The 13,004-nt window shown below is 39.4% G+C and overlaps 2 protein-coding genes across 4 annotated transcripts in view; one reads left to right on the top strand and one right to left on the bottom strand.

Moving 5' to 3' along the window:
- The window catches only part of LOC124162990, a 171,588-nt gene extending 169,414 nt beyond the window's left edge, over positions 1-2,174 (top strand). The window contains exons 3-4 of the mRNA XM_046539772.1: positions 1,537-1,869; positions 2,110-2,174. Of these exons, the coding sequence (XP_046395728.1) occupies positions 1,537-1,869; positions 2,110-2,174 (398 nt within the window). The remainder of the gene's footprint in view (positions 1-1,536; positions 1,870-2,109) is intronic.
- LOC124161995 overlaps positions 1-13,004 on the bottom strand; it is a 317,004-nt gene that overhangs the window by 255,264 nt on the left and 48,736 nt on the right. The gene's annotated exons all lie outside the window — the stretch shown is intronic.

The following is a 13,004-nucleotide window of genomic DNA, read 5'->3' as shown; positions in this document are numbered from 1 at the left end:
TAGGATGATTTAAAATAAATCGAAACGTTGGCTATACCTTGTTTTACATTCACCTAAACTCCAAGAAATATTATAAAATGTATTAAACAAGGTCAAGAATAGAAGAGGTAAAAAGTTATAATTATTACAATCAGTAAAACTGTAATTCAGTCTACAATTGTAGCAACACACCAAGTAATCTCACAGTTTACTTTTATCGTTCTATACTATCAACTTTTATGATCGCGTATACACTTAGAACATATTAATCTATGTTTTGACCGGACGCGAGTAATTAAGTCATAACATAATGGATCTATGTCTGACCAGATGTCTACGCATAAAGTTCGGGGTAGGCATGTATCGAATGTCAAATTATGCTTGCTACTCCCAAGGAGGGATTTTAATTCACAGCCTAAGTTTTTGAACACAAACCCCGTTTTAATAATGAGACTAATCAATATTTCCCATCAAATCATCATTAGTAGTAAATATAATAGCAATTACATTAAAGTTTTAAAAATGGTTCAGTATGAACCGATTCGAGTAGTCACGTAACTTAGTCTCAGGTAAGCTACTTAATACTTTCACGGGTGTTGTCCATATGTAAAAGAGCGCTATGTTTCCCCGCGTCAATTGTAAGAGCAGCCAACGTTTCTTTCCTTCTAACACGAAAGAAGACCTCGTTAGGGAAAATAATCTAGCCTATTTTGCGCTATGCTATGTATCTGATCATGGGAGCGTATTTGGAATATGTTGGATGATTTTTTTGTCTTCAGGTAATTACTGGAAGCCACATGACACTGATCCTTTGTCCGTTATCATGAAATTAGCAGAGGTAACAGACAAAGGACCATTGACATGTGGCTTCCAGTAATTACCTGAAGACAAAAAAATCATCCAAAATATTCCAACTCCGTTCCCATAATCATACACATGTCCTTTGACGCGTATATTATAATATTTAATTAATTACTTATCAATTTAATATTATTTTTAAGGTATAAAAATTTTGAACAGTTTGAGGTAAAATTTCTTTTCCAATTTACACCCTAAGCCACATTTTTTCAGATATTTTTTTTAGTTTTAAACAAATAAATCGCCAATGAATAGGTCAACATTAAATAAATTAAAATATTGGAATATTTAAAAACTGTGGAATGGAATAAACAAGATGAAAAAATTCTATTCCCGTGCATCAATTCCACAAAGACAGCCGGGAACCTTTAATTACGCACAGTGTAAACCTTTGCCAACCTGTCTCTGCATCTCGGACTTTAAAGATTTATCTGCGAGCTGGTACGTAACTGATATTTTCATATGTTAATACAGGCTACTTATAAGAAGTTCTTTCGGTGAGCAGTTAGACTATGTTATTTTTTCTGGTTTTCCACCGCGTTGTTCAATATCTAATGACGACAGTTTCGCTGGTAATGCCCCTAGCAAGTGTTAAGGAGGGATCTGTTTATATTCACCTCAAGGCGTAATTGTCAAAAAGCTCCGTTATTCTCCCTTCAAATTTCCCGCTTTTAATCATTTCTGGTCTTCCCGACATAGGTTTCCACTCCCCGCACAACTCCCCCACGGCCGAGTGCTGGCCCTGTTCCCGCTGCGGCCCTGGGCTCTTCGAGTCGCACCCATGCACGGCCAAGTCGGACACCGTGTGCGACTCTTGCCTGACGGGGAGGCCTAGGCCTCTCGGAGCCGACTTCGACCGGAAGTGCCTGTTCGGCAGGTCATCCGGCTACTTCCGGTGGCTGTCGGAGGACGACGATGGAGGAGGAGAGGAGGACGGAGATGGCATGACGAGCAAGAGGGTGCAGAGGATGACTTCGGCGACGGCCGCGGCCTTCCGCCTCTCCGGACAGATGAGGCCGAGAGGGGAGGGGGGCGGGGAGGAGGTGGGGGATGAGGAGGAGGGGGAAGGGGGTAAGGTCCAGCCGAGGGGTGGGAGCGGGGAGAGGAACGAGACTACGGAGGCCGAGGAGGGGGAACCAGAGGGGGAGAACGGTAAGTGGCTACATAATAATAATGCTCCACAGAAAAAGCAATATTGAAAAATTAAATTAAATCCTTGCCAAAAATTTAGCTCAATAAGCTCTTTTACCTATGTCCTCCTTTCACTTTAAGACGACATATCACCTCCAATCAATCGGTCATATGTTGTCCTATTCTGTGAGGATTTACATGCATGAATGAATACTTAGCGGGATCGAGTTGGTGTGGTGGTTACAATGTTGGCCGGGATTTGAATCCGTGGGCTCGGATCCAAGGATTCGGAAGCGGAACACTCCGTCCGTCGGATGGGACGTTTAGTCGTGGTCCCTTCGGCGTCTTTCGTTACGAGCAGGCCAATCCCGAGATCGGGTTTCTCTCCACACCCTTCCTCTCATACCCTTCGCTAATGGCGCAAATGATCTCAGCTGTCGATCGCCTCCTCAAAATACCATACCACACCATGAATACTAAACATATCACACTGAAATTTTCAAAGGATAAGGTGCAACTTGGAAAATAAATTTCACTTCGAACTTTCAGGATTTAAAAAATAATATTCAATCATGGTTTTACTCCAAAATGTAATTATTAAGATGTTGAGACATTGTGTAGAAGCCGTTGGAGGAATAGCAAGTGAGACACTCTTTTCCCCCAAGACAGTCGGAAACCTTTAATGATGCACAGAGTAGCCCCTAGCGAACCTTTCTCTGCATCTCAAACATTTCGATACAGTTGAGGCAATATTAAATTATAAAGTGTGCTGGGCGCCATCCATCATTCCTCTAAAATCGTGTTCTTACGATGCATTAACAAGCGCATGTAGATGCGTAAGCATGTTCACCATCAAAATTTCACGGTGCAAACGATCAATATCGCGCAAACGCAAAAATGTTTCCACGTGAAATAGCCCCTTATGCCTCCATCCATAGTATAGCAGTTGCAGTTATTATTAAAACCATTCTACCTAATAGGGAAACTTCTAAATGAGATGCGAAGGAGACCAACACGACGGTCTGGATGGAGCTTGGAATCAAAGCGGACAGGAGAAGTTGTGTTGTATGGTAGACTTCGGGATTAACGGGAAAGATGAAGGAAAAGAATTCGATTGATAAATAGAATGAAAAGAGTTGGCCTTATAGTGAATTGAAGAGGGAAGTACAAGCCTGAAGGGGAGACAGGCTCGGTAGTTCGCAAAATTCTATTGGAACCTATACAAACCAATGGAATACCTTCAACAATGATGGTGATGGAAGTTGTTCATGGAGTGTTTCTGAGATTACCCAGGCTGCCCATCCAATTTGGACTTCCCTCTTAAATTCACAATAAGGTCTACTCTCTTTCACTCATTCCATCTATAAATTCTATTCTCTTCCTTCCCCTTCCCTGCTTAGCTTCCTTCTATAACAGTTCCCAGCATCCGCAATCTGCTTACATTATTGCTCGCACCATCCAAACCCACGGTCTCATTATCTCCTCTAAATGTTTCCTCTCCTCGCCCATCAAGTCTTATTTTCCTCGTTCCTTTTCCTCTCCGTCTATTCGCCTTCTGAATTCTCCTTCCTTTAACATGTCGAACGCTCACTTCACTTTGGACTATATCCTTGTATAGGTTGAGTTCCAAGCACCCCTAGAGCCGAGAGATTGTTCTCGAAAGGGCCATATATGCCACATGGTTCGAAGCGTAGGCTATATATATTTGAGGGGGTAAGAAGCCAAGGGGTACAAGTGATTTTTTTTCTCAACAGAGTTACGTAAAGTCAATTGTAAGAAGAACACACAAAAATTGGTTGCCAAGGGATACGAGTGAGTCTCAGTTCTGTGCTGACATCGAGTGGAAAATCAAATGCACTACATCTTATTGATCTCGTTTGTTTTCTATACCTAATTCCTGTGCCTAACTGTGTATAGAAAAAGAAATCATCTGTACCCTTGGAGTCCAACACACTCATTTGATATAAATGTTTTCAAGTCAACAATGGGCGCCTAAACTGTGGATAAAATGATACTCTTATCTTTTTCTATCCAGGAGGCAGGAATGCTTACAGGAAACCTACATTAGTGAAAAAGTTTTTTTTCATTTCTACAGTGCGTTATGAAAGGAATGGGAAAAAGTATCAAATATTGCCTCTAAATTGTTCTATCTCAACCCAATAAAGTCTATACACTCGAGTCAGGCTAATCCGAAGAGCTTGAAGAATAGTTCCTTTGTTATTTAAGAATAGTTCTTTTGTATGATCGTGGGTTTTCCCGGCGTATCAGGTGCAGAAAAGTTTCTCGGGTTTTCCACCGGTTAAATTCTCCATGTCTCCCAGAGAGATGGAAAACATCATCATCTCTTTGGGAGACATGGAGAACATCAACGTCCCAAAGAGAGACACGGAGAACATCAAACGGTGGAAAACCCGAGAAACTTTTCTGCAATAGTTCTTTTCTTATATATTCAGGACTTAAACAGTAAAATAATTCCTTAAAGTAAAAATTTTTAAATATAGAACAAAATATAAATTATAAACTACGCATAATAATATGAACCAGCAAAAGGTAGTCCACGAGATAGTCCTTTGAAACATATTGTGAATAGAAGTTAGAAACCGCAGAGACTTACTATCCCCGGAAAACAAGGGGATAAATAAATGTAAGTAAATAAAAATGAGCAAAGTAAGATAGATTTAAAGCTGCGACCATGTTATAAAATTCCATCATTCTAAAATTCATTGCACCATTAGCAGAATAGTTTTTGTTACTTTATCCTTCCAATGTAGCAATGTAGTTAAAATATTGTGGAAAATATTTTCTCTGGCAATACGCTCGTTATTCCAATCAATATTACCATTTCCTTATCATACCAAGTAACACCACGCTCGAACAGTTTTAGCAAATATTGTAGCACACACAAATTAGAGAAAACGCACCGAATTTATTTTTATTCGCAAAAGTCGATAAATAATTTATGCAAGGCAGACTAAATGAATTGCTCCACGATTTTGCAATTTTTCTTCATTTTCCTAAAATGCATATCTCGATGTATGAAACCCGCCTCGTCCAACTGTTCCTTCTATCAAATTACTGTTACACCTACTATGAGCGAAATTATTAGCTGATTGGCGATAGCTCAATTCATATTATGGCGCAGGGGAGTTTTAATTGCAATTATTTCTAAATGTAACTTTCATCACGCGCAAAGCTTGCTCAATAGGAAGAACAAGAATGTATGATACTCACGAGAACTCGCCGTCACTTGGAAAATAACAAAATAAAGTTGATACGAAAAATTAAATGACATTCACGAATGCGACATTATAATTTTCAAAACTGACTCAGCAACAATATGATATCAGGGACATTAAGCTATAACTCTACCAATGGCGGCGCGGTCTTGGGTCATTTCTGGAAATTAAAACAACGGTATTGAAATAATGCATTATTACAAAAGTTATTCAAACGGTTAAGGTAAGTTTACACTGATATTTTTTATTACAAAATACGCCGCCCCCCCCTTTCACATTGACATAGCAAGCGGGGTGGAATTTAGGGGCTCAAACCCCCCAAATGTTTCGTAGATGGGTCTCAAGTGTACTCCTGCAAATGAGCAAGGAATGTCGGATGACCAAATCCTCTCCAAATAGCCTCGCCCCAAGATTTTTTCAGGCTACGATCTTCACTCTACATGATCAACGCCCAGTAACATAAGCTTTAAATAATATAAATAGGATGAGCTACATCCATCATACTGTGGCATACCATATCTCACTCCTCCACGTCCCAAAAAAAAGTATCATCAAAGCCGTTAATCTGCTTCGAAAAATGAAAACGTTTTCGAATTAAATTTCTAATAAGTGAGCTTGAATATTCATTAAAACTGAACGCCCAGAGACGTCCCGAGGTGTAAGTTATTTAACTGTGGGCCAGAAATGGAAATTCATTTTAATCCATTGAAGAGAGGATTTTATTTTATTCTATTGGACACATGGACAATCTCTCCCTCACTTCGCCTATAGCAACGCATGTTAACGAACTCCCAGAGTTCCATTGAACAAGGGATATTATTTTTCTAAACAAATTAAACGTGTATAAAACGAAAGTTCACCTCAATGCAAATATTTTCACTCTAGAATTTGGTGAATTGAAACATGCTCCGTTTTATGAGAAAAAAGTTTATTTTTTTTACTTTTTCGAAGTCAAACAAAGATCGAGATTTTTCAGTCAATGATAATATGCTTTCGCAACAACGAATAATATTGTCTGGTATTAATATACCTACTAAATTGGTCTGATTAAATCTATAAAGCGCGCTTTATATTGTTTATGCCCCAAAAATTCTACCTTGTGAGGGAAAAACAATCTCTTAGCATGTGTACATTTCCAGGAGCGATGTAGACCTACGCGAAGAACAATTATTTCAAGACACAATGCAATGTCAAAGGATTAATTAAATATCGCTTTCAGTCAATATCAAGGATAAATTGCTGATGTTTAGGTTCTTATTTATCGCTTACAATTAGTCAAAGAGCCCGATTATCCCATAATTAAGACAACATGATTTACCAACTCTTGTTAGGTACAAGAAAAATTGTAATAGTACGGTAAATTTTGTAAAATGTCAAATTATAGTTACTGAATTGGGTGGAAAATAATTATCGCCTTGTACTTGCAATTATGTCAAGGTATAGTCATGCATTAATTTTTATTCCGTAAAAATATATCATTAAACGATTCGTGAAGCTATTCTTAGAAAATCTCATTATAATAACAGCCCAAAATGCATTGGAAGCGGTGGCTCTAACGTTTTCATTCTGACCAACGATATAATTTGAAATGAGTTTCGATTCTAAAAAAAATAATCTATATGGGATATATTGCAAGATGATCAATTATTATAGGTAAAATTATGCATAATAGCAACATTAATGTACCTGATGAGATGAAGAGAAAATGAACAATATTACTAAGCCATACCAATGGAGCATAAACTCTGGACATGCTTACATTAGACAGAGGAGATTTTTTTTTAATCCTCAACACTAATGCTTCAAAAGATCCCTGGTCCTCAAGATTTTGATACACATCTGTACATGTATACTCAATGGGATTCAATTAAGTCTGAAAGATTGCATATCGAAATGGTCGAAGATAAATACAGTAAATTAGACTTTTCCAGGGTTAATATCTAATGAAAATACAACACAATATACTTTACAAAAGAAACCTGCTAATTTCTATGGAAAGAAAAAGTTAACAGCTGTTGATTACTAATTGAATTCAAACCATGATGTTTATTGCGATAGCTTTGGTGAGAGCAATACTGGAGGAATAGTAGAATATTCTTTGGAAATTATACATTCATTATACATTCAAAGTAATTAACGTCTCTACCACACACACCTGGCTCCCTATTGGGTGGAACAAAATAGATGGCATTAAAAATTCACGTGTATAAGGGAAATAAAATAGTATTTATAGATCAAATGAAGGCGACTAGGTCTTAATATGGGGCAGGTTTTTAGACACACAGGGAAAAAAATACTATGCACAGGAGAGGTTTACCTCTACACTTCCCGCATCACCAAATCGATATACCCAAAATCGATATGACGCAATTCATCTCAGCTTTTGACATTCTATTCAACTGCAGGCTGCAGCGCGAAATCTAATTACAAACGGGAGAAAACTGTCATGATTAGCGAGTCTGAGGCGGGGACAAAGGATACATTAACGCCGTGAATTCCGACCTAACGTTGATGGATGCCGTTAAAACACTTTATTTTGAAATAAAACCGGTGCAGTGCGAAGTCAGAAACAATTTTGATTGATGAAGGATGAGAGAATAAAGTCAGCTTTTTGCGGAGAGATGTAGTGGAGCAACATATCTAATGATCAAAGAAGACATCGTATTGCCCACCAATTTTACTGTGGCAGCTTACAATGTGTTTCAATTGTTACACAATCATCGTCAGGTACTAGCAAAAAGCCAACTTTCGTAACCAAATTGTGTTAGTAACTGATGATGATGATCGCGTAACTATCGAAACACGTGTAGTAAGCTGTTATAATAAAATTTGTGGGCAATACGATAACTTTGTTGATCATCACAAGAACGAGAGGATTACTATCAGTGACATCATGGCAAAATTAGCAGTACCAGGACGCACCTTCCTTAACTTTTTTAAGAAGTAATTTATTACTTTGAGTATTTTTATTACAAGTTATTATTTCAATTTTATTAGAATATTTTATGTTTTGGTTACGAACGCCTATATTAGAAATTTTGAGGCAACAAAATTAATAAAAGTGATATTTGACTATTATGCCTTTTGTTAACAAGTGCCGGAACGGCGTTCCGGCTCGTTCCGGCACCGTGACACCACTGGTTACCATAGCAAATTAATCCAATGAAAGAGGACGATGGAACAATGCCCAGGGCTGCCTTAAAAATAACAAACAAAGGTGAACGATTGTTGAGATGATCACCGGTTCCAAAATGCTTCCAAGAAAATAGTTTGCCTTCACATCCGGGAAAATAAATTGATGCTTTAGCTCCGTACAGGGCTGAGACCTTTGAAAAATCGTAGCGCTGAGAAGAAAAAACCCTCGCCTTGAAATCACCCCCTGGAGCTCCTAAGAGCTTTGACTTTCCACCCCCTTTAAAAGAAACATTACGATCCTTTTGTCAGCCGATGGACACACAAACGATCCCAGAAACATTACGGCCGGAAGTTGCAAAAAAAATAACCAGCGGCACAAAGGCGTCGCCGTTAACGAATCTGACACTCGCCATGTGGCGTTGGAAACAATCTCTGACGAGTGAGAGGAGCACTGCTCTCCGACAAAGATATTGTTACTGCGGCAGCAGGCGCGAACGAGGTGACGTTAACTGGTGCCCTCCCTCACGGTTTACTGGCGTTGAGTATAAGCTAAGTGTAAACAAATATTGGAGCGATTTTAGGATTCTGCGCATTGGACCAAGATTCACCCGCTCACTCGACAAGAAGGATGGTTCCGATAGGTAAGAGTAGATCTCAAAATTTACTGAGGCAGGCGAGATGTAGTGAAAAGTCAAAGTATACGTATTAATTTCAATGCAAGCTGAAGGCTGCATCTTACGCCAAATGGGACGAATAAAAAATTCATTTATAATAAAAGAAATTTCGCCATAGAGCTGGCAAAGTACTGTCAACAAAAAGGAGAAATTTGGAGGTCGATAAAGAAAACAAAGATCACCAATCGGAAAAATTCAATGACACCACGGATGAAATTCGCAATGAAATGATCACTTATCTTATCTGAGATTCGAACCCGAGTATCCAGGATGTATATGCTACCAGCTGCGCAACCAAAACACGTTCCTTCGAGGATAATTCCAGATAGGGTTTTCCGAACAAGCTCTATTATTAAAAAAAAATTCATAGCACGCTACCAGTAAGGAAAGAAATATTAGATTCACTTGATTTCCGAGGCGTCATAAACGAGAAAATAAAAGCATTTACTTTAATTCAGCTGTCAGTCCTACTTCATAAGTTCCCACGTGCCAGCATCATACTCCTAGTGAGGCCTATCTAGAGTCAGGTAGCTTGTCTCTTTCACCATTCTGTTGCAATTACCTAGAATTATTTGGCTTGGTGGTGTATATGGTGACTCACCTGACCGAAAATCGCGGAAAATTCGGCTTCGAATCTAGGATAAACCAAATGACTTTTTCCAGGTGAACTTCACACTTGGTGAAAATAAACCCGTCTTAAAAAACCTTAAAATCTTTTTAAAAATGATACGTCACACTATAACTATAGACTGTGATTTATACTTCAGGGCTTGACTTGGTGGAAGTTAGATATATCCATGATAAAAACTGGGTCCGGTAATTTCCACACATAATGTCATTTTCAGGGATTGAATTGTTGAGTTTTGCATTTAAGTGTGGAAGTTACCATTCGCAGTTTTTATCATAGATACATGATTTTTACTGCTCCTGAAATGATAATTACTAAAAATGCACTGGAGACAGAAAATGGCAGGGACTAAGGGAAGGATTCGAAATCATGTTTTTGGCCACAGCTGCTCGACGATTCTTTCGCCAAAACTTTTACCGCAACAATTCATGCAGATGATTTTCCAAGAGAGAGAATGGGGGGAGGGCAGGTCAACTTTTCTCAATTTGCAATTTCTCAAAGGATCCCGGATGCATCCTCTACGACCCAATTAAATCATTTTTTTGAGGGTTGGGAGAGAGAGATGATGGGGACGCGGGCGTGATGAAAATAAAAAAAGCTTCTACTCACGACTTCCGCCCCTTTTCAAATATATCCCACGAAAAAAAGAAAAAGAGAGACCCAATTTGCATACGGAGGCTAAAATATGTCCCATATACCCCCTTCTCCGACACCTCAAAACGTGCATAAATAATTTTCACACACATATTATACGCATCCTAGTATAATGACGTCTCCAACAAAGGGATCCGGCCCGATTTGAATACCGCGAGACGCGCGAGATCCGTTACGTGCGATGGGATTGTGGACCGCTGACCTCTCAAACCTTTTGTCGGCCCTCTTTATGAGTCATCAATGCGGCGGACGGGTTCCTTTCACAGTTAAAACCGTCCCAAAGTCCTCCCGAACTGCATCGGCGGACACGGTTAGTAGTATTATATTTTGGAAATGGACAATTAAAACGGGGGTGTATGTCGGTTCCCAGAACCCTTTTTCTCTGCTTCCTTACCCGCGAAAATTCCATCTTTCACTTCCGCCCTAACCTCACAGAGCCCCAGTTCCTTAAATTTTTACGCATATTTTTTTCGCGATCATTTCTTTCCCCCGAAAACCGTTGTGTTCGAAGGACTTTTTTATTCTACGAAGGTTGCTCCTTATAACCCCTCCCACCCTTTCTTTCTCTCTCACTACCAAGACGGCAAAAAAATTTGCATACAATGTTTCGGGAGTTGGTATGCAAAGTGGCTCTGAGGGTGGAGGGCAAATTTAATTTTTCTCTCTCTCTCTCTCTCTCGTCCAGAGCGGAGAGAGGCCTTTTTTTATCGTGCCCGAGTTTTCTTCTTCTACCGCTACTCGCTCAGCAGTATGCATATCTACACACCGAGCTGAAACGGCTTCCTTGATGGGGAGAGGGGTTGATGAGTCAGTCCCTTGCCTCCTCAACCCTCAAAAGCTTGCCCTCCTATCTTTTTTCCCTCTTAGATACTTACGAGGGCGATTTTTTAAATCTAGTGTCGATGGCTAACACTGAGTGCATTCAGCAGAGCACATCAATTAGTAGGATTGTTGTGTTTTGCCAAATCGATTAATCACTATCAGTTGAATGCGTTATTGTGAAACCGATCAGTAAACCACTGATTAGTAATCGGGTGCCATTTTTCCATCGATTTTAGAGAGCGATTTCTTATGATTAGTTTCCATTGCTCCGATGGTTTCCAATACGTCATTTATTATCATTATTATTTATCGGCTGCATAAATGGGGCATTCAGAAAATAATCACTAATCTCTAATCGTGACGTCCCCGATCAGTAATCATTGGTCTAATCGCTTTTTTCCTGCTGAATGCAACTATTAATTCATCTACATCTACAAACAGCCCCGCGAGCCGCTTCAAAAGTATGGAGGAAAAAAGCGTTACCACACTAGCCACTGAGGGCCTCCGCGCACTGGCAACTTTAACCAAGTAACTATTTAGTTACTTTGTAGAATTTCCAGTGAAATACACAGCATTGAATGTGGCCTCACGCACAGGCGACGTTTTAGTTGCCGCAACTAAATAATAGCGTCCGGACCTATTCCGAGGGTGAGTAAACTGTTGCAGGCAGGAATAGACCACGTAGGTTTTTAGCAACTAAATAGTTGCTTTGAAAAAGTTGCCAGTGCGCGGGGGCCCTAACTTGTACGCCTAATAAAAAATATAGGCGTGAGTTGGTAGATTTGAAAAGACTAATTTTATACTAATTTCCCAGGGTAGGAGGAAAAATTAATTCCTACATCTATCCGATGCGCAAATATCTCTCTCATTCCATCGTAATTGTCGGACTTGGAAATTTGGAGCGGATCAAAGATTACATTCTCTGTGTCACTTTGAAAGGAACTTGCTCTTAATTGCCAAAGCAATCTAACCCTAGCACATAATCGCCTAGTTTATTACAGCTACCAACCTAATTCGTGCTAGCAGTGCCCTCAGTTCGCTCGTATCAGTTCTGGACGAATCTCGATACTTTCATTTGTATTTTACTCATTGTAGGTTCGCAGATTGAATGTTTCTGCACCAATACACAGATCTGATCACAATGGTGAGCATTTATTCATTGAACTCGACGGTCAATAGCAATTTCGCTATCGTCGGTCCATGAATTGACGTTTGCCAACCGATCAAATGTGAATGATCATTCAATTACCGATGGTCAATCGATGGCATAGAAGTAGCCAAAAACTGTCACTTTCGCTGGATGTACACGTCAAAGTTGAATGTAATAACAACTGATTATTAGCAACGCTCGCTTCATTATCACGAAAATATTCCTCATTAAGCCTCATTAAGCATCATTAAGCCTCATTAAGCATCATTCCATTCTCTAGTAGCTTTATTATAATAAAATGCGAAAGATGCCGCCAACTTTTTACGAGTTGGCACCGTCATTAGAATTCACCTTCATGAACTCGTGCAGGGAGAATCTTTCTTTGACGGCAGGAATGGATCACAAGAGTGGAAACAACAAAGAACCAAGCAAGGACCATGTACAAGGCCGATGGGGTTGTTGTAAAGCGGTGACCTTCTAGACATGAGTTCGTGGCGTCAACAAATTATCTGCGATAAGGTTAATGCAGTCGATTTTATACGGGGATTAGCTCGAGAATTACGCGAGCGCTTGTAAAACAAATGATATGGGTCCCTTTATTTTTAAAACTTCGAAAATTTAAACAAGTTTTAATTCTATTAAACCTCTCATCAATTTTTTACATAATAATTTCAGAGGATTCTTAAGCACCTCCTCCGAAATGCTAATCTCTATCGAGGTATAAAGCTCTACAAATG

This window comes from Ischnura elegans, chromosome 7 (genome assembly GCF_921293095.1).
Source record: "Ischnura elegans chromosome 7, ioIscEleg1.1, whole genome shotgun sequence".
In the NCBI taxonomy this organism is placed as follows: Eukaryota; Metazoa; Arthropoda; class Insecta; order Odonata; family Coenagrionidae; genus Ischnura; species Ischnura elegans.
Note: the sequence above shows the minus strand (reverse complement) of the source record. Positions and strands in the feature narration are given on the sequence as shown.